General features: G+C 41.7%; 1 protein-coding gene across 1 annotated transcript in view; it reads left to right on the top strand.

Annotated features, from left to right (window-relative positions):
* The window catches only part of PTPRG (protein tyrosine phosphatase receptor type G), a 390,728-nt gene that overhangs the window by 349,940 nt on the left and 15,300 nt on the right, over window positions 1-25,488 (top strand). The window contains exons 15-21 of the mRNA XM_058031858.1: window positions 10,910-11,001; window positions 20,705-20,801; window positions 22,403-22,485; window positions 22,713-22,847; window positions 23,485-23,619; window positions 24,023-24,195; window positions 25,345-25,480. Coding sequence (XP_057887841.1) covers window positions 10,910-11,001; window positions 20,705-20,801; window positions 22,403-22,485; window positions 22,713-22,847; window positions 23,485-23,619; window positions 24,023-24,195; window positions 25,345-25,480 — 851 coding nt within the window. The remainder of the gene's footprint in view (window positions 1-10,909; window positions 11,002-20,704; window positions 20,802-22,402; window positions 22,486-22,712; window positions 22,848-23,484; window positions 23,620-24,022; window positions 24,196-25,344; window positions 25,481-25,488) is intronic.

The following is a 25,488-nucleotide window of genomic DNA, read 5'->3' as shown; positions in this document are numbered from 1 at the left end:
GTGATTATTTTTTACAGAAATACTTAAATAGCTGGAAAACCCCATTCTTCTTACTCTGAAACCAAGAGGAACAAATTCCTGTTAGGGCTGCTTGTGGCAGGCAGTTCAATGGTCCCACCATGTCTGCTCTCCCTGGAGCTTGTGGGGAAGGACAGGCTGGGCTAAGCTGGACCCTGGCACAGCATAAACCCAGGGGATTATGTCTACAAGGCACTGGAAGGAGACAAATTCTCCCTTCAGACAAAAACCTCTTTGGCCAATGTGTAGTGTTTTTACTGTAATTGAGACAATTTTTTTCTTAGATATAAGAAACCAGCAGAAAGTTCCATCTTCTCATGCTGCAGTGTGTGTTGTTGAGACAGTGGTTCTTCCCTGTTGCACAGAGATGTTTTGGTGGTCAGTCCATTAAGACTGGAGTCCATTCATATGAATTGTAGTGTAGGCTGAGGAAATTGCATTAAAACCATGCAGGCAGCAGGTACTGTCAGGGCAGCATGTGCACCAATTCTTCTCCAGCAGCCTTCTGGCACACAGCAGAAAGTGACTGGGAACAGAATAAGGTATTTTGGGGACATTCCCCATGACTAGAGTAAGCCAGGCTGAGAGACCACAGCAGATTTGTGAGGTACATGGTGCTGCTGTCACTGCAGTGCTCCCTGTGGTGTGCTCAGACTCAGAAATGCTCACCCCTGATAAGAGACACTGCAGATTAAGGCATCCCCTGAGCAAATGCTGCAGGACACCTTGAGCAGCTTTGTAGTTAAAAATCTGCAGAGATTGCTGATGATCCTTAAGGGACATCAAGAACTGGGCCTCAGAAAGAGGTTTAGTCTAGTTGGTCACAAGAGTAAATCCAACCTTTGAATTCCCATCTAATGACGACATTTTTGTGAATAGAGAAACACCTGCATACAGACATCCAAATGAAGTTGATCTGAAGTTGAATGATGCCCAGAAAACCTTAAAAGAGAATGAACTGGTGCATTTCAAGATCTTAACACTGACATTAAAGCTATTTAGGCCACCAAAAGCCAAATTCCCCTCTGTAAATGCCTCCCTCTGTGTGTATTATTACCTGTACAGGGATAATAGTTAATACATGGATACTTTCAGCCATGAAGCTCAAGTTAGTAGAGAAAAATTGCAGCTCTGTTGGCTTTTTCCAAATATGGGAGATGCTGCCTTGAAAGATCTGGAAGCTCTCAGAGGCATTTGCCTTGTTTGGAGCTGTAGCAGTGGGCTGGTTTCCCCCATATACCTGTTGCTACATGACAGTCTTCCCTGACGTCAGCTGCTGCTCCCACATAGGCAGCCCACTGAAATGCCTTAAGAACATGAAATGACAAAATTCTCCTTTAAACTGATGGCAACTGATGAAATGATAAGCCTCTGAACTTTTCCTCTGGAAGCTGCCGCAGGGTGTGAGAAAGTCTTACTTGCCATGTTGATACTAGAAGTAAAATGCAAGTGGCATTTTCACAGAAAGTCGCTTTTTAAAGTGACCTTGTTAGATTGTGAAACCCCATCTTTACAGGAGGAATTTGCCTAGGTCCCTGTGGGGCTGTGCCTCTACCTCTTACAGTTCAGTGGACCAACTTCCACCCTTGGTGAAGAGCAAGCAGCCGCACTGATGGCAATTAGAGCAGCAGAGTGGCTGAAGGTGTCCAGCAGGTTTGCCGAGACCCATCTCAGCACACAGTGAGCTTCTGGGCAGAGGGAACTGAGTGGGTCTGAGTTGGCTGGTCCTGGCCCAGGTGTGCCTGGGAGGCAGGCACAGTGAGGTCCTGACACAGCTCAGGGTTCCAGAAGAGCACTGGTGTTTCTGTGTGCCACTGCTCTGCTCCATGACGTGCTGGCACAATCACAGGTAGTGTTTGTGTTTATTTCTGCACAATGTCCTGCTCTTGGTTATGCAAACCCTCTGTTTTCTCAGCTCTATGAGCTCTAAATCAGACTGCCAGCTACCTGCTATAGGCACACAGTGTGACTTTTCAGGTGTGACATCTAAAAAATCCTCTTGCAGAGAAATAATTTTATCCATTTTCTATTTCACTTCCCTTGGCTACATACTTAATTATTGTGCAGGAAGCCACATCACCCATAGCTGTGTGCCTATCTGCAGATTCTCCCTGAGATCCAAATGATTATCCTTATTCATAATTATCTGCACTGCTTGATCTAGAGAAACACAGGACAAAGGAGTTGTCATTATCTGAGTCACCCACTGGATATTACATCTGAGGTTTGAATCTCAGCTCACATAAGCCTTGCACCTAGTAGTTATACATCTGTAATCAATGGCACATTTCTGAAAACTCCCCTGCCATTCTGCCCAACAAAATTAATTCTCTGTAACTTCTCCCTTTGTTTCCATGTTCAGGTAATTTTAACTACATACACATCATCTTTGCCTGGATCTCTTTTATGAAACATTTGCTCTTTGCAGGATCTTGTTCAGTAAAGCTGCTCCTGCTTCTGTTTGTTTGGTCTTCCTGTTGCTGGGTCACTATCTGATTGACTTTCTGGATCTTTCTGGACTTGATCCTTTCCAGTAGAGTCAGGAAAGTAACAACAACAGCAGCATCACAGCTGCAGACCTGTGAGTTTTGCAACCATGAAACCAAAACGCATCCATCCCTTAGGAGTGCACCTTTCTTCTCCTAGCAAGACCTGCTCCCCAGCAGCCCTGCAGGAGTGCAGCTCTGTGCAACTTAGATGATATCAAACAGTGATATGAATAAAAATTCCACTTCGAGCCTCCTCCTCTCCTTTGTGTCAGAGTTTTCCTGCTCTTGGGTGGAGCATTGTTCTGGATCTTGCTGTGACTTTACTGCTCCCTTGCCCAGCCCATGGGCACAATGGATGCTGTGGGACTTGAGATGAGGTCAGTACAGAGGGACTTGAGACTTCACCTGATGGGCAAGCTCAAATCTCTATGTAGTTTTGACCACAGTCCAGGGAAGCACAGTTCACAAAGAACAAAACAGCTGGAATGCAGCTCATTCATTTACCGTATTTTCCGCAAGTATTTCACGTCTTATAAGTATAAGTAAAATTTTCAGTATAAGTAAAATTTCTCAGAGGTGATGCCAATCATTTCAGCTGTGTCTAGAGGACAAGACTTAAGAAACATTTCCTAGTTGTCAGATCATGGTATGTTCAGTTTTAGGTTTAAATAACAGTAAAATAATTTTTTAACTTGTCATGGAGTTTATTAATAATGTATTTTAACAAACTGGTGGCAGAAGCTGATGGAGAAACACTCATGGTTCTTCAAGAATGTCTCAGTATGTGTGTACAAGTCCAGGAAATAGAGGAATAGCAATGAAAAGTGCTTTGCCACCTCACACTCACCAGGGTGTGAAGGCCAGGGCACCCATGACCCTCTTTCATTCCCTCTATATCTTCATGGTTACAAGGAGTCCCATCATGAGTCCATCTTATTAATTCTTAGCTCTTCAATAACTTGAATATTGCCTTGAACCTTTCCTGACAAATGCCAGGGGTCAGACTTGATGTGTTTTTTACAGGCTCAGCTGCTGTGTTCTGGTAGCAAGCACCCTTTGACAAACTGTTTCTGTTAAGAGGCAGCAATGAGCATCTCATTTGACAAGGGAACTGCAGGTTCCCAGCACAGGTATCTCACTGTTTTCTGCTGAGATGTGGCTGTCTCAAGTTGCATCCCCAGAGCTGAAGAGCAGAGCCCAGGAGAGACGGTGCCAGTGCCCTGAGCACAGTGAGCCTTGGGAGGAGCAGGAACTGCAGCCTTTCTCAAGGGCATGAAGCTCTTCACTGAGCACAGGGGTGGTGCTCTTCAGCTGCTTATGACTTTATTTCTGCTCTCTGCTCCCTGTGGATTTATGTTCCAGCACCATATTGTGAATTGTACCTATCTTCAGCTTCAATTAAATTCATGAGTGCAATATGGCAAACACAGCCATCCTCTGAAGCCAAGAAAACATCAAGGTATTTTAGGGAACATCCACCTTCATTTTGCTTCGGTACCAGCCCTGCTCCTGCAGTAGTGCAATGTAGAATTTATGGTATGATGTCTAGTTGTGGTTCTTCTAGTGGAGGCTTCAGGGATTGGCTACAATACAAAAGAATGTTTTTATGGTGGCCACGTGAAATGCAGATAGATCCTTTTCTGAGAGCTGTTACACTGAGAGGTAGAGCCCTGGAGTTGGATCTTCATGAGCTGAAATGTAAGGCTTGTGTGTAATTGAGGGCAGAACTAGGACCTGAGGATGGAAATGTGTGAGATAAAAATTGTGTTCCTTAGCTGGCAATACCACATAAGATTGTGTTTAATATCTGGGCTAAGGAAAAATTCACATTATTTCATTCTCTTAGACTGAAATTGGCTTTTTGCTTAAAGGCAAGAAGTGTATTGCTATTACATTTATAATTAATGATAACCTAATCTTTGTACAAGCAGATTTAAAGTGAGCTCTTATTTTGACACATATAAAATTTTATCATTAACATCTTTATATTCCTGAGTGACACATGGCTAATAGCATTGTAGTAGATTAAGTCTTGAAGCAAGAGAAATGAATGTAGCTTCAGAATTGCACAGGTGGTTTTTCATATTCTGCTTTTTCATGTCTTCCCTTTATCAGAAGTCTGCCCTTGTGTTCATTTGAGTTGATTATAACAAATAGATAGCAATTATCTTGCTGAAAAGACTCCTGTTTTTCTTTCAGCATGCCCATCTTTCCAGGACCTTCAAATGTGTTCAAAGTGCTTTCCATGCCTTTTCACTTTGAAAGGTGCTTTTTGTTAAAAATAATACTTCATAAACACACGATTACAAAGAAGTGAGCAATAATGAGGAATAATGCCCACAGTAATAAATTCTTAATGAGTTCCTATTCATCTTAATTCATTTTAATTTATAATTTGTCTTAATTATTGAGGTCAGTGACTTCAGGAGGATGCCACCCTTAAGAGATTTTCAACAGGTATTTTGATGTCCTAAAATGAAATCTATTGCATAGTCTTTATAGTATTTATGGAGATTTGATCTCCACAGAAGGCAGACACCTCAATACTAAGGCTTTTTAATTACTTTGTTTTATCATAAATTAATTGATACTAACATTATACAAATAAAGCTGTTATTATATTTCTGGAAATTTTTATACAGCAAGTAAATGCAATCAGTCAGAAAGATTAATTATTGCAATTGAAATACAATGGGTTTAGTTGCATTCTTATTCTAAATAGTTATGCAGGGAAAGCCAGTATACTGCAGAATTAAAGGCTCTGACAATATAAATGTATAATTCAACTGCATGAAATCTGAAATGGTTTGAAGAATACTGGGCCCTGCCCTGTTTTACGTGTGGAATTACTCATAGAGTCCAGTATTTGGGTGATTTAGGGCAGGGGCTGGCTATTTCTGTCTGCTCAGGCATTTCAAATTCAATCTGTGCCAAAATTTGAGCAGTGTGTGAAGTTTCAAGCCCTTTTACGTATGTGCACTTTGGCGTGGATGCTCAGTCTGCGGGTTTATATCCTTTTGTCTAAGCTTTTCTCTAGAGGTGGACAATTGAGTTGATGGGAATTTTTAATAACCTCTGCTGGGGCAGAATTTTGCCCCAAGGTATGCTATTCATCCTGGCAGTGCTCTATATGCTCAGCCACTCTTGTAGAGACAGAATATCACATTCCACATGGTTATTCCTGCTGCCATAGCTCTGGCAGCCTTCACTCTGGGATGTGTTGTAGTTTATGCAATGGCTCTTAGATTCCATTCTAAGTGAAATGCATCCTAAATTTTGATGGTAGGTATTCCAGCTGCTTGCAGAATTTTTCCATCCTGCCTTGTAAAAAGTAAAAAAACCCTTGAAACTTCACTGAAGGTAGTTAACAATAAATAAATATCTTTTTTTAAATGATTGCATTCAATGTTCTTCCTAGGAATGTAGAGTAAGAGAGTGAAAGATGAAGTAGCCTCCCAGGGTTTTGTGTTGCTGGGAATAGAAAGGTGCTTGTTTGCTATGGATATGGGAAATCATTTTTCATATATGTTATTTTTCAGTGAGTTAAGAGATGAAATCCAGTCCTGTTACAATCCTATTGGTAGATATTTTGGGAAGACTTTTTTGCAGAAAATGAGAACTGCAAGGATACACTGTTCATAGTGGATTCTCTATGTTCAGGATCAATGTTCCTAACCATATCACTGGTTTAATGATCATCATAAGCCAAGTTAGGTTTGTGCTGACTTCAGAAAGAGAAGTTTCTCTGTCACTTCACTATTCTTCATCCTTATGAGTAGGATCAACCCATCTGTCCCACCAACAACTAATTCTTCCCCTTCCCCAGAAATCAAGAAATTCTTCCTTACTGCCATCAGCCAGCTCAGCAGGTGGACTCAGATCACTGCTCAGCCCCCCAAGCAGGGACAGGGCAGTGGGAGAATCCCTTCATTCTGTGAAGAGCACACTGAGGATTGATGGAGGTGCTCCTGGGATGCAGGGATGGCACAAAGCATTCAGTGGCTGCTGTGGGAGCAGATGGACCAAGGCATGTGACAGCCATGGCACATGAATCCAGGTGGCTTAGTAAATGAGAGACTGAAGTGCAGGGACTCACAAACCAACCAAATAAGCTTTCACATTAAGAATAAGGCATAAGGTGCAGGGAGTATATTTGATTTAGGAGGCTGGCTAAGGTAATAGCTGAAGAACAGAAAGCCTTTAGAGACAGAACAAAAGACATGGAGAATTTTCTTACCAAGACTATTTCATGTGTCAAACATCTGGTGTTCAGAAACACCAAAACTCCATCTAAATAAAGGTAATATGAGGAAGCACTTTGGTTTTGACCTTCTTCATTAATTCCTGACCCAAACCCATCTATTCTAATACAATGCCACTAAACTATCCGGTGAGCTCTCAGACTATAAATGAATCAAAATGAATCTGAGACCCTATTATGTGGAAATGTCATTTCTGATAGGATATCCTATTTTTCTTTGAAAATTGGCCCCTATTGCTTTAACATTACAAAGGCAGCTTATTAAGTGGGAGCTATGGGAAAATCCTTCCTGGTAGGATTACTAATTATCCAAACTTAAAATGTAACCCTGTTCCAACCTTATTGCTTCTATATGCTTTGGGCTTCTTTTGAAGGTGTCTGTCTTATAAAAGAATGTGTTAAATATTCTGCATTTGCAATTGCCATTTCTTTAAAAAGGAGGTGTTAGTGAAGGTTTTCCTCTACAATCATTTTTTTAAACAAACATGATTTTCTTCTTGGCATTGTGTCTTTGTGGCAGGAAATGAGCTGCCTTGTGCTCCCCTTTGGGTTTATTTGATACTCCTCTCAGGTGCTTGGCTTGGGCCAGCAAGTCAAGATGGGAACTCCACCAATATATTAAATATTTAGCACAGAAATTAAACATACCCTGCCACATGTCAGCCTTGGTAGTATCTGATTATAAAAAATATTACTAAAATATTGTCCAAGTATACTTCTTTCTCTGTGTAACACAAAGGGTTAGTACATTATTATGGTGCCAGATTCAGCTCATATTTCACAGTGAAGTAAATCCAGAATCACTTTATTGACACTGATAAAACAGATGGCTAAACCCAAGCTAGACAGAAATGTAATTATATCTACAGTGTTAGAGGTGAAGGTATGTTATTAAAACACCTCCCTCTTCTCTTTGAATAATGTGTAGGTCTTTCATAATGTAAGGATTGCACTGACAATATCAAATGTCACTCCAGCTTCTTGATGGGAAAGAGTATATAGTGCAAAAGTGAATATGCACAGAACAATGGAGAGCTGCTAATTAGCCATTATAGGATTCTATTAATCTCTTCAATTGACTAAAAGAATTACAGTCATTTAAGTCTGTTTGCTGTAAGATGGAAAGAAGGCTTAACCAAATCCTTTGGGCTGACAATAGCTAAAGGAAAATCAGGTTCTGTGCATCTTGCTACATCTGTTGGTTTTCCTGGAGAAGGTCACAGCCATCTCCAGATAACACCAGCTCAGGCCATTCCAGAGAGCTGGACGTGTTAGCACACATTCTGCCAGAGGCCTGGCAAACTGCCCATGGCCAAGCATGCCTGTATCCAGCTAAAGTGATTTGTGTTCCTGAGCAGGAGTTTGGAGTTGGAGGTTATGTGAATAGAAAATTCCAGCCCAGATTGCTTCAGCATTTTCCTTTTTCACTGGTTCATGTGAGAGGCTCTGTCTCCTGTGCAGCTGCCTTCCTGTGGCCATCAGCTGGAGCCAGTGGCTGTGCAGGGAGGACCAGCCACATCCCACCACCCTGTGGGTTGCCCATCCCCTCTGGGCTGTGCCTGTCCCTGTCACAGACCATGCTGGACCATGTTACCCCTCCAGTTTGAAAGCTGGAAACCTTAAACTGTTTTAAAGTTTCTAATGTTCACAGTCCTGATTTTAATCTTTCTGATGTGTAATAATTATATTTGCTCCAGTGTGGTTTTCCTGAGATGATGGGCACCTTCATTTCCCTCTGACCCAGTGAGCTCATATGTCAACAATACTTCCTTATTAATTATTTAATGTGTAATTGTTACCCATATCATCAAATATGTTGAGAAACTGCACTGGGTTAAGGCTTCTGGAGGAGTTAGAATGAAAATGCAGAAGAGGAAAAAGGGAGGAGAAGCACTAAAGGACAGTTGACAAGAGAGAAGTGAAGCATCAGTGGGGATAAAGGTGGAGACATACTGCCACCATGCAGTGATGATGATAAAAAGAAAACTAACCACGCTTTGCCATGGATTTCTGGTGCAGACCCATCCTTGAAATTGGTGGGAATTCAATGGGCTGGAGAGCATGCTATCTCTAATGTATTTTTTGGCTCACAGATCACAATTAAAGTTAAATTCTGCCTTCTGCAAAATTAGCTTGGACACACCGGTCTGCTGCAGCCAATCCTTTACCTTGGTTGGTCTCAGTTGAGCTAAAACTACACAAGAAAAAAACCCAAATTATAACTGTGGAGCTTCTCTTGTGGGATTAAATGTAATTGCTATCATAGCAGAAACTATTTTCAAGGAAATCTAGGATGTATGGGTTACTTTTCAGAAGAGAAAATACTGTTTTACAATTTCTTTCTATAGATTTCTATGATTCCTATAGATTATTTTATTCAAATGTCTTGACTGTGAAAATATTTATATAAATGCTATGAGATTATGATATTCCAAATATTATATAGAATAAATGTTACCACTTACATATTTTTAAATGCCAGCATTTCTGCAGGCTGCAGCATTTTGTTAAGAGCATACACTTGTCAAATGTTTTCAATTCTGCATTATTCAGTAAATGAGCATGTGGTTAATTAAAGTAGCATTACTATACTGTGAGGTGACCAGATTGCAAACATATCTTTAACAATTGGCCCTTGTAAATAAAATAGAGGAGAGCTGATTAAGATCTGAAAATGTCAATAGATGCAAACAGCCACCTTAGAGCGTTACCTTATAAAATAAAAGGAGAGAAGTAATGACATGGTCAATATTAACTGCCATCAGCTGGAAAGAAATCAGATTGTCAGGGATCTATAAAATTCTTGCCAAAGTAGAACCTCATTTACACATACAGATCTTCATACCCTTTGCTAAGAAAAGCGTGTGTGACAGCTTAGAGGTTTTAGCTGCCAAAGATCTTTCACTCTGAATACAGTAAATGTCACATCTATTTATTTATCGTTAAATTTTGCTAAGTATCTGTAGAAATATTTGGATTTTTTCTATCATAATGTAGATGTTTAAAAGGAAAAGAATCCAGATTATAATGCAGCTGTAGCACCAAACCATATGTCTGCTAAATGGGAGCAAAAATACACCACTGAATTACTGGGAGTAAACATAACCTAGATGCTATCTTCAGAAGAATATTAAATGGATTATATAAATACAGGGTATTGCCATAAAATCACACAATCAGACAATAGTAGCCATCAGGCAATAGATTATTTCATATGCTGAAAGTAATCACAGTTGTATAGCAATTTGCATTTTCTAAATGCCAGACTGAAAATATTAACTGGTGAATCTTGGCAAGCACAGTTTTTCTGCCAACTGCAGTGGTGGTCATAACAATATCCAGGCCTTTTTTGGGAGCTAAATAGGGGAATAAGGCAGCCATCCTACACCCCAGCTTTATTAGAATCTGCCTGGATTTCCAGGTGCTCCAAACAGTCTTGTTTGTCTTCAGTTTGAGTCTTCAACTTCCTTTTTTACAAAAACATATAAGGGTGATTTATTGGTGTATTGGGTGGCACTGCACTGTGCTGTGCAAGAGCAAATGGTCCAGTGGGATACTCAATAATATTCAAGGTTATGAATGTCTGGCATGAGAGAGAACTCAAATCAGAGTGACTGTTGTGTTTGCCTGCTCTTTTGCTTAGAAGCAGTTTCATAAGTCCGTTTGGATTCTACATTATTGTGGGAAAGGGAAAAAAGTTAATAATTTTAATAAGAAAGGCTTGTGTGTTTGCTCAGTCTGGTACAACTTACTGGGAGTAATTGTCCACTGAATTTTCATTTGAGGTCTCTTCTGTTCTTTTTATATAATGTGAAAGGAGAGGAGGTTTCTTCATCCCATTCATGGCCATCTTCAAACTGAGCAAGAGCTGTTTATCCTTGAACTTCAATTGTTTGTAAATCAGCATTCCAGGGAACAGGCTCTCAGTATTCATAATTGCAGTGCTTAGAATTGGAAATACAATGAAATGTTTACCTCAAAACTGGCCAGATTTATCAAGATTTCTTATTACTGCCTACTGAACTAGCTGTGCCCCTGGGAACTCTGATCTAAATGATATCGAGTGAAGTCTTACTCTCCTGAAGTTTTATGTATGAAACAAAGAGCAACTCTGAGTTTCTCTTTTTTTCTTTTCCTACAGATGATATGGAAGCAATTCCAGTCAAGCAGTTTGTTAAACACATCAGTGAGCTGTATTCTAATAACCAGCATGGGTTCTCAGAAGACTTTGAGGTACGATTAATGACCCACCTATAAAATGTTGTTTTCCTAAAGTTAATTGTGTATTAATAATTGGAGACCATGTGACATCTGTGTGCGGCTGTCATGTCGGGTAAATGCAGTGCTCAAATGTATCAGAAGAAACAGGATGATACCAATTTTCTACCAACTATGAGCAGTGTGGGACTGGACATTTACAGATGCTTTCTAACCACCACAGATTTGGTGCCTTTAAGGGGGAGCCCGCCTAGGTTTTTCTTAAATAGGAAAAGCTGCCTGCAAGGCCCCAGGAACAACATGAAGACACAAACAGTCATTTTTAACTTGAGGGTTTTCTTAAAATTATTTTACTCTTCTTGCTGCAGAATTTGCTCCTCTTGCTCATCTTAAAAGTCCTGAGTGAAACAGAGCTTGCAATGAATAAAATAGTAGAATTTGGTCTTTGATGAAAACCCAAACTGAGTTAGTTCCTTGAGTCCTTGTTCATGTTCTATTCAGAGAGGAGACACTGCTATCAAAGTCATTGATTATTTTGTTCCAGTAAAACCAAGAAGAAAGGATTTGAGGTTTTCTTGGTGGCGTTTACCTAATGTGACTATTTTTGAATTTGCATCTTGCTACCTGTGTAAAACAGATTCTTACCTATAAATATGCTGTCATTTGGTGATAATTCCAATGGAGTGAAAGTAGTTTTTTACCTCTGGGTTACCAAACCCATATTATGCAAGCATGGTAAACATCATGCAGCATAAGACAGCAGAGTCAGTCTAATCAGTCACTGCTGAACATTTGAAGTGCTGAGAAACAGGAGAAGCCTCAGGAAGCCACATGGAGTTGCACTTCTGGCTTCTCCATGAACAAAAGTAAGTGTGTTTCTGCCTGTGAACCAGAGCAGCAGCTCTGCTTACAAACAAGGCCCTGAACCCAGATAGGTGGCCTTATATCTACAGCTTCTTTGCTTCCTGCACTGTAAAGACAAGATTGTATGCAGGAATTGTTTTTAATGGGATCATTTAAAACGTTTATTGTTGCTGTTTGGTTACTGTCTATAAAGAGTGTCTGCTTTGTCTGATGCCAAAAAAGGGTTGTGTAAGTTAGAAACATTTTGTATTCATGAGGAAGGCAAATGTGTAAGGTGTTAAAGTGATTTAGTTCAATTGACTGCTGGCTGGATGGCTGAGCAGGAATATTGAGGCATTTAACAATGTTGATGGTATTCAGGACAAACATTTATTCTCCAGAGAGTAGAATTTGATCAGGATGATCAAATGCGACTCACTCTTCTCAATTATGTATGAATTGTGACCCCAGTGCTATTCATCACAGCTGGGTTTTACACCATTTAATTATTCAAAATAATCAACAACACATCTGTAAACTTGGTCTGGCTTTAAGCAAGCTTTGCTTCAGCTGTCACAGAATCACTGCTATTAACAAATGTTGGACACCTTCTGCCTGTGTTTTAGCAAAGAAAAACACTGCTCTAATAGCCTTATTTTTTCCCTTCCTCCTGGAGTTCCCTGCTGTGAGTGCTTGCTGTGGCAGCTAGTTGGAGAGAGCTTTGGCCAATTAGGCCCATTCTGGGGAGCACAGGGTCCCCTCCAAAGGGAAGTTAAACTCCAACTGCACTGCATGCACCAAATTCTATTCTCCATGCTGGCTTAAAACTTGGAGTATCTGCTTTGAAGTCAGGATACCTACTCCAGATTTATTTCTCCATAGCTGAGGGCTCAGCTTCCTAATAGTAGATGAAATCTCCTGCTGGAGTAAGGAGTAGCAATAGGAACAAGGTGATCTCTGTCTGGGATGAACCACCCAGCTCTCCTTCATTGCTGGTGTTCTCGTGGGCCTGATTTGAAACCCAGGATTTTTCACAGAACCTATATGTAAAATGTTTCTCAAGTGCCCAAACTGACTCAGATGTCAGAGCCCCAGCTTGGAGAGTGGCTGAGGGACAGAGGACCTGAGGTTATATTTATTCAGTAGCTGTTGGAGTGGCTGCAGTGCAGCTTCTCACATCCAGTCAGATCCGTGGTCCGTGTGCTGGAGTTGCATCTGCCACCTATGAGAAAGACTTAGCTAATGTTTTATGGAGAAATAATAAGATTCCAGCTAAAATAGAAAATCCAGGGCTGCTAGCCTGAGGTGGAAAGTGCCACAGCCATATCATGCCTTCATGCCTATGGAACTTTTGAAAAGAGGTGATGGATTCTGCAGTCATACAAAAAAAATACCACTTTTTACAGCTAACAGGGGAAGAAAAGAGTATGGTGAGGAGATGCTGAAATAATGAGATCAATAGTGCAGAATAAATAAATCCTCCCAAAGGCAGTCACTGCATGAGATTTTGTTTAAAAAGGAAAGAAATTGATCAAAAATCTCCTCAGAAATTTCTGTGGCAGGAGGTTTAAGGTAGAAGCTGCAAAAGGAAAGACTAAGCTAGGCACACACAAACACTACCCAATGTGGAAGGTGAACATCCTCCACTTGTTTGTTGCTAGATTTTGGTGTCACTTCCTGTGTTTTTGGCAGCATATTTAGGGCTGTGTTAGGTTGGTTTTTACAGGAAGATTCCTTTAAAAGTAAATTGTGTGAATACTCCCCCTTCTCTTAAATTGAGCTGTAATTACAGCTAAATATTTTGTGAATGTGCTTAGGAAGCATTTTATGTGCAGAGGAAAAAAGGACTTTGAACTCACAAATCTTCCCTTGGAAAGTACATCTGAAATGAATCCTTATTCCCTTTGGGTAATCGTAGTGCAAGTAGCCAGCTTTACTGTCTGATGATAGCTGGGCTTTCTTGTATATAGAGAATTTTAAAGATTTCCTTTGAGTCCTGTGTATTTTCAATTTTTGATATAAATTGGAAATACAGGACCCAATTTAGTATTGAACAACAAATAGCTTTTTAAAATAAAGATCCCGCATCAGTAGTGCTGCTCTCTGTCATAACTCTTTGTATTCAGCCTTGGATTTTGTTCAGTAGTAGACTGAAAATGTTCAGGGAAGGTTTTTGCTTGCTCTCAGGTAGCTCCAGCCCTGTCTTGCTGTGGTGTACAGGATGAGGTACCAGACTTTTACAGGGGCACTGAGGCAGGGTTTCAGGGCAAGACTGAACAGAGACTGAAAGGCTTCCTGAGCCAGAGATTATAGCTATTCCTTGTCTAGCCAGAGATTTTCATGGTATCATTACATTTAACAGTCTTTGATAGACCTTTCTTCCATAAATTTCTGTCTCTTGAACCCTTTTAGGCTTCTGGTGTCCAAAGCATCCCATGGCAATGAATTCTACAATTGGTTCCACAAGAACAGACTTCCTTTTGCTTTTAATTCATATTGAATAACTTCTCTTGGTGCCTCCTACTTTTTTTGCATTACAAAGTGCATCCTTGTTTACTCACATCATTCTGTCTGCCGTTATATTTCCCCTTAATAATCCATTTTCAAATCTGAAGAAATCTAAATTATTCACTTCGTTTTTTGGGGGAAGCCTCTCCAGACTTGCAATGAATTGTCCCTTCTGTACCTTTTTATCTCCCTTTACCATAATCTTGTCAAGATGAGAAGACCTCAGCTGTACACAGAATATGGCAGGTGGTTTTAATGCAGAGTTCAGTGACGTTTTCAGTTTTCTATTACTTTTCTCCTTCCTAACATAGTATTTGGTTTTTAACAACTACTGAGCACTCAGCTGACACCTCCAGAAAACCATTGAGTGTGACCCCAAGGCCTCATCACTGCATGGCAATAGCAAATTGGGAACCTGTCAGCATGTATGTATAGTTAGGGTTGATTTTCTCCAAGTACATCACTTTGCATTTATCAACATTGAATTTCATTTGCCATTTTGTCACTCGGCCACTCAGTGCTGCGAGATTGTTCAGCTTCCCTTCAAAAATAGCTTTCATTCTAATTATCCAGAATAACTTGGTACTGTAAACACACTTTGTCTCCTCTGAAGTCCACCTATGAATAGGTGAGGTTCCTGTAAGTGCCACCAGTGTAAGTTGAACACTGGAAATTCCTGGGCAGGTGAGTCCCACCTCCACCCTGCTAGTGCACAAAGGAGAGTTTTCTTTTTGCTCCAAAACCAGAACAGGTTTTTAAGTAATATTTTCTGAGAGGCCTTTTCACACATTTTGGAAATTGATATGCTGCTCTCTTTTTGGCAGCCTGTAGACTTCTTCAGGGACCTCTCCCCAAGGTGTTGAAGGCATTCACCAGCTCTGCTCCTCAACTGTGGAGTCTTGCAGTTTGCCCCACAGAGAAGTCAGATATGGTGGGCTGCCAAAAACCCCTTCTGGATCTCAATTTAAAAACTGATGTCACATTTGTCATTCTCTATTCCCCTGATAGCCTGACTATATAGGACATGTGCCCTTCCAATTCCTGTATCAAAAAGAGTGTGAAGTGCCACCTCCCACAGCAGAGCTTTTCACTCCCTCCCCCTGGCCGGTTACTGGAATAACACAGTAAGTTTTTTTGAGTAATCATGTCCTTTTGCTCTAAGAAAGGAACACTAAGCCAAGAAATCACCTTCCATCCCCAAAGCTAACTGTGAATTTTTACAGTTTAATGCAGCATTTGGATTTCTGAGATCAGGGAGTTTTACTTCCCTCCTCTGTAATTCTGGAGTGGGCTGGTCAGTGCTGCTGCAGGAGCAGTTGGAGAGGGGAATGCAATCTCTGCAGACCTCTCCTGCCTGTGGCCATGTGAGCACAATGATTCATTGCCAATTTGGAGTCTGAACAGGCTCGCTGAACTCAGAGGCAGGCTGTCTAGCTCCCTCATCACATAAATTGAAAATATCTTTATACTCCAGTGGCACCTTCTTCTAAATGGCCTGAAATGTAAGAAAATAGCATAAATCTATATTTCCAGCCATGTGGCAGGGATTTGCTAATGTTATTCTCATGGTTGCTGCTGCTCAGGGCAGGGGTCACCGGCTCTTTTTAACTGGGGACCTCAGAACGTTAGCAGTGGGCTGCATTGAAAAGAGATAATGCTGCACTTTGCACACTTCTTGAGATACTAAAAACCCAGTGCAGTTATCCAGGCATCCCTTACAGATTAAACACAGTTCACACCAGGATCATGCTTATAGCTGCATTTATGCCAAGGAATTCGGCAGCAGAAAGATGCCATTTAAAAGCATGCTGTTAGCAGGCAATACTGCATTGGGAATGCTTTATAACCTAGCCCAAATTTGCCTTAATTAGAGGTATTCTCATCCTTTGTATTGCTGTATTGGAGCCAGAGGGAAGCAGCACTGTGAAGCTGGAGGAGGAAGGATTGCTGCAGAACAGGGCCTTCCTGGAGTTCTCAATTCTTATCTCAGTCTTCACCTACCCTGAGAAACTGGTGTTGGGAATTAAGAGATGAAGAGAAGCAGTAAAAGCAGTTCAGATATCTGGGGTTTCTATCACTGACCACAGCACCACAGCCATTCCCAAGGGTTGTGCCTGGAAGCCTCCCTTGGATGAGCCATTGGCTGGGCAATGCAAGGTTTTGGTCAGACTCTGAGACCTCTGCCCCATCATCCTTTCCTCTCTCATGCATTTTGCAGGAGTTTTAGCTCCTTATTGATGTTTTTCCTGTGTTGAGTCCTTTTGGTTTGTTTATTTTCACCTCTTTCTAGGCTGTCCCCAAGTCACCTCTCTCTCGAGTGCTGTAGGAGAGTTTATACCCGTGCTAAATTATTGCAGAAATCTACACTGTTCCTGGGGGATATCTTCAAATACTATCTGCAGTTTCTGTTGGTATGCTGTCTTCATGTTTGCTGTGATAAAACAAACAGAAAGAGCACTACCACAGAATTCTTGTAATTTGGGATTAAAATAATAGATCAAAACTGATATTGGGGTGGATGCTTCCACGCTGAAAAATACCAACATAAATATCAAAACACAGCTATGGATCTTCTCAGGTTTAGTTGCTCAGATTAGGATCCTTTTTTTGTTGTGACTCCTCATTGCTATTCATAGGCTTTCACAGTTCAGCCCCTGCCAGGACATCAGCCTCAAGTAATGGGAAACAGCAGCAGCAGTGCTCAGTGCTTTGTAAGGCCAAATCAAGAGACCGAGTTCCTGCTCAGCCACTGTAGCAAAAAATCCTGCTCAGAACCTTATACTGGAGCAGTTTGATTTTACACTTAAATGGAAATTCTTTGAAGTTTAGAAGAAACTAATCTGTAACTTGTTTCAGAAAGGCAATTAAAATGGGTCGTTAAACCTGGGTGTATCAAATTCCAATTAGCATTAGCATGGACAATATAATTAAAAGGTAAATTAGCCATAATAGCATAGACTAGAACACTTCTTACAGTAACTAACAGTCAATTGAAACCATGTACTTTGGTTTCTAGGGTTGTCAATGATTAAGTTGAAAGGACAGAATAAAGCCTGTATCCATTCATCCTGGGACAGTAATGTGTTCTGGGAGGTTAAACATGAGAAGCAGCAGTGTGCAAGCCAGCCATCATTAAAATCAGTGGAGGAGACTAAGCAGGATTAAGGAAAGCCAAAGGAAATATTCTAGAGATGAGATGAGATGAAAAGTTAATGGATGAATTATGAACATGGTGATACAAACACTATGGGTCCTACTCCAAAGTGTCAGTAAGAGTTTTGTTCCTGCTGGGAGAGGACTGTTTAGGCTGAGCTGCAGTGAGCAGCCCTGACCTGGTGACCTGCCTGCAAACATGAGTTTTAGTAGTAATGCAATCATGGTGATGTTTTTAGTGCCACTGAAGGACTTGGTAGCCAGTAAGGTTTAGAAATCTCAGGGTGTTCATTGCAAAAGCAACAGAAAATGCTGGGAAAGTAAATATGTGATATACATAAATGTGGTAAAATGGCATCATTAAGATGGGGACTTTTGGAGACTTTCTCCAGGGTGTTATTTATTAACACCAGGGTGTCCTCTTCTGCCAAGGGGTAAATAATACTCTGGACAGAGGCACAGATAACAGACTGCAGCTAGTCTTGTCTCCTTGCAGCTTTTGTGCATTGATGAAAGGCAACCAGCTCAGCTTCAATAACAGAGGAATGTGAAGTTATGCCTTACTGGCTGCTGGGGGGAGCCTGTGGTTTAGTAATTTGCTGTTAGGATTGGGAGAGATGAGCCTCAGAGGGTAGGAGAGTGTGGATACCCACCCTCTGCTCTCAACCCCATCTGGGGTCTGGCACAGGCAAACCCAGGCCAGGCTGGGGCTGGAGGATGTGCTCCTTCTCATTGGCAGCTGCAGTGTCCCAAAGCCTTGGCTGTGTCCTGGGCTGCAGGGCAGGGCTGAAGACTTTAAAAAGACAAAAATAGCTGAGGTATATTGGCAAGGGGGAAGCTTTTCTGTAACAGTCTCCTTTTGCTATGCTTCTGCATTGTGTAGATATAGGAATCCACCATTCCAACAGCTTTCCAGGGTATTAAAAACCATTTAGAATGCTGTGTGTTAAGAAAAGCCATTTTCAGATCATCAGCTCTCACAGCATCAGACCTCCTTTTCCACTGCTGTGTTTTTCACCATCTTAGCTTAATCTTCCTCTTCTATTAACGTTATATTGGCCAGCTGGGAACATGTACAGCTGAGGAAACAGTCACCATCAACATAAAAAGGTTAATTAAAATGATTAACCTCCCCAACAATTCCCTTATGGAAAAATCCTATAGAATTTAATAGAAAATGATACATTTACTATGTAGTATTTAAACTGTCAGAGAAAATTCCTTAGCAGGGAGGTAATTCCCTATTAAATTCTATAACTTCTCAGAGTATTCTCCACAGAATCTTATTGGATTAATCTGTATTAAATTCTACAGCATTTGGCATAAATTTTTCAACGCAAATAACTTCTAAAAAGAATTTTATAGTGATGCAGGGATGTAGGGTTTGATGTGAGGCTTTTCAGAAGCAGGCAGGGTATTTTTTAGGAGTGACCAGTAACAGTACAGCAGTGATTTTGTATGATTTCTAAATAAAAATATAGATAAAACAAAATTACATTAAATTAACCTAACATGTAAATATTTCTGCTCTTCTAGCCATGACTTAGGCTGAACTGATCCTGCCTATTGTGTTATCTGAAATCCCTTGCTTACTGGAGCTGACAGGCAGAATTAGGGGAAGAAAACACTTTAATATGGGGGTTTTTTTATTTGATAGAAGTGGAACTATGAAAATTCCATTAGGGCCAGCTGAGAGTTTTGCTTGATTCGTCTTTGTCTTTGCTCAGCTCATCTCCTTGAGCACAGTATGTTTCTCCCTGTGGAGAGTTGGGAAGAGAGAGAGAAGCAATTGTTATTTGAGAGTGTCACATGGATATAAAAGCTATAAAACGTACAAGGTTTTAGTATACTTTGCACTTTTAAAATGTAAATGTTGGGGAAGATATCAAAATTGCTATGCAAGTCCTTGGTGAAATGTCTGCATAATGCTGAACTCCTACATCTGCTGTTTGTATAGCATTTCTTGTGATAATTTTTCTCTGTCACTTAGCTCGTGATCTTTGTAGCAGCTGTGAGCTCCTAATGACTTTGCCTCTTAGGTTCTATACTGTTATTTTTAAAGTCTGAAGTACAAAGTAATTTGGCACTTCCTCACATATCCTGGGGGGAAATTGGTTCTGTTTCGTGCAATTTCTGAGAGTCACAAAAGATTTGAATAAATATAATTTCTTCCACAACTTCGTAAACTTCAAATTTTAATATTTTTTTTAAAATATGTCTTTAAATGAAGAATATTTATGGTAGTGATAATATTTATGCCAGTGACAATATTTATGCTAGTGATAAATCCTTTTCAGGAGGATTATGGTTAAACAGATACTACAAAGGTGTATCTTGGAACTGAAAAGGCTCCTGAGTGATTCAGTTTGTAGGGCAGTCTGAAGGGTGTAGCTCTCTAGGGGAGTGGCTGCTTCACTTTGGAGTAAAAGAAAAGACCTTCCATTGCCCCATTTCAACAGCTCTGTATTCTGTTGTTGAACAGAGCAAGGGATAGGTTAAGTACTTAAAAATTCCAAGGGAATTGGGTATTTAACCTATAGCCCCAGCTAGACAGACATCTGCATTTCTGGCTTCATGAGCACCCTGGTCTCTCTCTGCTTTGTAAATGTACATGGGTGCAACCTTCTCTTCACTGGATCAGGGCTGTTAATCAGCATCCAGGCAGTGGTATTTAAAGCCCTCATTGTTATCTTCTGAGATCTCTTTTATTTATGCTTTACAAAAGGCATCTCTCTGCAGAGAACTACCAAAAGGTCAGTGCCAAACTTAAATGTCAGAAACCCCATTTTGAGAGGTTATAAGCAGATAAGTTGTCCAGCCATCAAAAGTCTTCTGTTGAAATGGTTTTTGTTCTTAGTTTGTTACATTGCTCTGCATCTGAGGGACCTTATCTCAGCTCCCCAAGGAGGGACAGAGTGGGGCATGGCAGGAGAAGCAGAAGGTGATGGACTGGTGGTCAGAGGGGACAGCTGGGTGCTCAGGTGCTCTCAGGGTCCTCATTTGTCCCCAAGCCTATGAGTGTGACCAGGGACAGCTGACATGGCTCAGTGTGAGACCACAACATACAGGACAATACTGAAAGACTCTGTGTTTAACCCAGCAATTAAAATTCTGATACATTTGACATGGTTTCCATGAGCTGTTGCAAAAGGATACAAAACTCAAGGTTTTTTTGGACTGACAAATTTCCTATGTGAATAATCTTTGTGCCTAGGAAGTGCAGCGCTGTACGGCTGATATGAACATCACTGCAGAGCATTCCAACCACCCCGACAACAAGCACAAGAACAGATACATCAACATCCTGGCCTGTAAGTAAGCACTGGCCTAAGCACAATGAGTAACCCAAAAGGGCACTCTCCTCCTGCAGTGTGTGTGTGACTGGGACAGGCAGGTGGCCCAGGGTACATCATTACACAGGGTATAATAAATATGTGAAAGTCTGGCTGGGAGGTCCTTTCCCTGTTAAAAGCAGTGAATGTTTTGACTTCTCTGGGGCCAGGATTTCACTCCAGCTTTTGTTTTGAAATGTTTCACAGCTTGAATGTCCAAGCATAGTTGTAGAAGTTTGGTGTAAAATTTTGCAGAGGAATAACTGGGATAAATGGATGATCAGAGCTCTCCTGCCTGCTAATGCCTGAAAACTGGCCTAGGGGAAGTGCATGGAGGAGCAAAGAGTTTTACTGATGATTCCTGGGATTACCCTACAGTCCCAAAGGTGCTAAATCTTACAGAGTGTTTCTGCTGTATTTCAAACTGCTTTAGCTCTGTGTAGGATTTGGACAAATAGTGATCTTTGTAGCACAGAACAGGCTTTGCCTGTATCCCTCTGAGAACTGCAAATCTGGACTCTGCTCTGGAATGCAAATTCTGGGATGGAAGTGCAGTAGCTTTTTCCCTGTTGTTCTCTTATGTGGAATGGATGGCAGATGCAACTGTCACTGTGGTTTAGGGACAGACATGGAGAGCCCACTGGTAAAAAGTTCACAATGTTCATAAACATTGCAGTAAGTCTTGAATGCTTTTGATGGCATAGGAAGGAAATACACATCCCTAACAGATTTTCAGTAGTAATCAAGGTACTGGCTGAGGACCAATTCCCAGACCTGTGAAAGACTTGCCAAAGAAAGGCATTCTTTGAGCTTGCCCCAGCTCTGATTTTACACATAGAAGTCTCATCTCTCTAGGTACAGAGATATGACATTGAAAGAGTATTGAAGCAGGCATTTCAGTCCTCCAGATTATCACTGGAAGATCCTCTCTCTCCCTTGGTCCTCAAGGAAGGCAAATGAAACCAGTCTTTATGCTTAAAGCTGGCTCACATGTCTCATCTCTGCATGAGTTGGAAGCACCACACAGCCCAGTGCTTCTGCCTAGAAGCAGGACTATGATTTTTTTCCTGCTTTAAGGCGGAGTCAAGCATTTGAGTGAAACAAAAAGAGGAGCTAAAGATCACAGCCTCAAGTCTGTCCTCATGGTGTGCTGATGGTGGGGAAGGAGTGAGGACATTGACTGAGCTCCCAGAGCCAGCAGAGCTGTGTGAGCCCAGCACAGAGGGGAGGATGATGAGCTGAGCCAAGCAGAGGCAGCGTTTCACAGCCCCATGGGGTGCCCTGGCTCTTTGAATCTCACTACCCTGAGCGATGTAGATGATTCTAGAAATTGTGCTTCTGAGACTCCAGTGCCCCTAAAAGAGAAGCTGTCCCAGCATGAACTACATACTTTAAGGGATGTGGAGGATGAAAACCTGCACATGAGCAGATGACCAAGAACAGATACTCCCATCTCCCTCTTGACTCCAGTCCAAGGCCAATCTCTTCTGTGTATTAGTAAGGGCAGCCCTGATTCCCAGGAAATGTAGTTCTGTAGCATGTTTCCCTAATGTTTCTCTGCTTTGTTTTTTGTCCTGCAGATGATCACAGCAGGGTGAAGCTAAGGCCTTTACCAGGGAAAGATTCTAAGCACAGTGACTACATTAATGCTAATTATGTCGATGTAAGTTGTTTTAATGGTTTTTTTCTGCTCCACCTTTGAATCCTTCCACAAGAAGGAAGTATTGTCACTTGTGATGTGATTATATTTTCCAACTTCACCTGATAATTTTGCTATAAATTCCTCACTATTCTGAATTAGAAAAGCACCTTTCTTGTTACCTCTAAAATATTAATTTTTCTGCCATGATACTGCTTTCATCTCACTTGGCATTATGGTTTTCTTTGAAGGGTTACAACAAAGCAAAAGCCTACATTGCTACCCAGGGACCTTTAAAGTCTACCTTTGAAGATTTCTGGAGGATGATTTGGGAGCAAAATACAGGAATCATTGTCATGATCACGAACCTTGTTGAAAAAGGAAGAGTAAGAGATTTTCTCATTTGTTAGCAGTTGCTCCTTAACACTTCCCCAAATCACCTGGGCAGAATTTGTTTTCAATGGCCTGGGGTGATGCATAACACATAAGTAACACAACACAGGGACACATCCTATCGTATTTGCAGGGTGCCCAATGAAGGAAGGAATGATGAATCTGAATCCATGTTCTCAGAAGGCTAATTTATTATTTTATGATACTATAATATATTAAAGAATGCTATATTAAACTATACTAAAAATACAGAAATGATACTTACAAAATGCTAAAAAGATAATAATGAAAACTCATGAGTCTTCCAGAGTCCACAGCTTGGCAGTGATTGGCCAATGAGTGAAAACAATTCACACCAGAATCCAATGAAACAATCACCTGTGGTAAACAATCTCCAAACATATTCCACATGTGAGCAAAACAGAGGAGAAGCAAATAAGATAAAATTGTTTTCCTTTTTCTCTGAGCCTTCTCAGCTTCCCAGGAGAAAAATCCTGGGCGAAGGGATTTTTCAGAAAATGTGAATGCCACAACATCCTAAGCCATGATTTTTTTCAAAAAGCTCTAGTCACAAATACAAAGCAGCAGCTCAGGCCCTTACCCAACTCACCCACCTGTGTCTGTGTTCAGAGGAAGTGTGATCAGTACTGGCCCACGGAGAACAGCGAGGAGTACGGCAACATTATCGTCACGCTCAAGAGCACAAACGTCCACGCCTGCTACACCGTGCGCCGCTTCACCGTCAGGAACACCAAGATGAAAAAGGTGAGCCAAGCCCTCACTGCCCCCATCCAGGCCTCTTCTGGCTTGGGTAGGATGCAAGGCACACCAGAGCAAAACTCAGCGTTGGTGTAGGCAGCCTGGAGAGGCAGGTGGGTGGGAAATAAGTAAGTAAAGACAGGATTACAAGGAACCTGTTGCTAAGGTTTAGCCTGTATTTCTTTTTCTCAAGTGCACGCAGCTTTGGTGTCCTTGTAATTGCTGTTATTACCTCTTCCCACATGTATTTTTCCTCAAACTCTGTCTCCACCCATCAGCAGGCAGAGCTGCAGGTTTCTTCTGTCAGAGTCCAGCACTTTTGCAGCTGAGCAAGCCAGAAGGGACTGATGATATTTTTATGCTTCTTTTCCCTCCTCTCTCTCTTTTCTCTGCCCCCCTTCGTACTCAGGGTCAGAAGGGGAACCCCAAAGGGCGGCAGAACGAGAGGACTGTCATTCAGTACCACTACACCCAGTGGCCTGACATGGGCGTGCCCGAGTACGCGCTGCCCGTGCTCACCTTCGTCAGGAGATCCTCGGCAGCCAGAGCCCCGGACATGGGACCAGTGGTGGTGCACTGCAGGTATGGAGGCTGTGACAAACCACCCAAGGCAAGCACAGCCAGAGCACAGAGCTCAGGGTGTGCCCTTCTGTGCCACCTAACACGAACACTGCAGGTTACTAACACAGCAGCAGTGTGTCAGCCCCTGGGGTGCATGTAGACATGAGCTCTACTTTGCCTGCCTCTTAAAACAGCTCCAAAGCAAAAGTTTCCCAGCTGATAGAGGGTTTTGCTATAGCCATGAACTGCTGAACTAGATTGCACTGGAATTGGAAAGCTCCTTGGTCAAAGCTTGTTTGTAGCCTGCCAGTTCAGTGCATGGACAGGGCAGGATCACCTCTGCTGGGAACCAACATGGACACCTGGGAATGCAATTGCCAATGAACCACACTCACCCTCACCAGCACTTGCAGTCACAGCAATAGATCAGTCAATATACTGGTTCAGGGATGTGGTCTTCATCACTTTGTGAGGAGGCTGCACAGCACTGTATCAAAGAGGAGAGGATGATGAGGGTTACAGATCTTTCCTCAGCAGAAACAGAAAATCTCTGAAGAGCTCCCATCTTTGGGAGCCCATCATGGGCCGAAGGCTGCCATCATTCACTATAAGGAGTTCTGGCTCCACAGGATTAGCCAGTCCCCCTTTATACCTTCCCAAAGGGGTGATATCACTTTCATTTCCAGCTCCACTGTGCAGCTTAAGTTTACCTCCAGGCTGAAGGCAGCCAGAGCCATGTCACAGCCTGGAGCGACCCTGGCACTCCAGCATAGCAGCAGCTTGGCAAGGGGTGGACCTCTCTATGGCTTCATCCAGCCAACACCTGTAACTGCAGCAGTGGAAACAGGAGCCAAGTGTGAACAGCCAGAGTGTGAAGTCCAGGACCAGAGCAGCCTTATCCTCGTGCTGCTGGCACAGGTGTGATGGCTTGTATTGTGTTCAGCCTCCTCTTGGAGCACAAAAATACCCACAGAAGGGAGGAATTATATACCTGGTAGTATTTCCAGAAATCCAAAATATTTTGTTGGGAAACTTTAATGTTTGAAGCTAGGAGGAAAATGGAAGCCCATGAACAGGAATATGTGAATATTTGTTTAGTTCTGTTGTAGCTACTTCTGCATTTGCTTTCATCTGTCTGTGTTTCATGGGTTTCTCTTATGTTCTCTGTAGTGCTGGTGTTGGCAGGACTGGTACCTACATTGTGATAGACAGTATGCTGCAGCAGATAAAAGACAAAAGCACAGTTAATGTCCTGGGTTTCCTGAAACATATCAGGACGCAGCGCAACTACCTCGTCCAGACAGAGGTAAAAAA

This window comes from Melospiza georgiana, chromosome 11 (genome assembly GCF_028018845.1).
Source record: "Melospiza georgiana isolate bMelGeo1 chromosome 11, bMelGeo1.pri, whole genome shotgun sequence".
In the NCBI taxonomy this organism is placed as follows: domain Eukaryota; kingdom Metazoa; phylum Chordata; class Aves; order Passeriformes; family Passerellidae; genus Melospiza; species Melospiza georgiana.
This window is presented reverse-complemented; position numbering and strand designations above follow the sequence as displayed.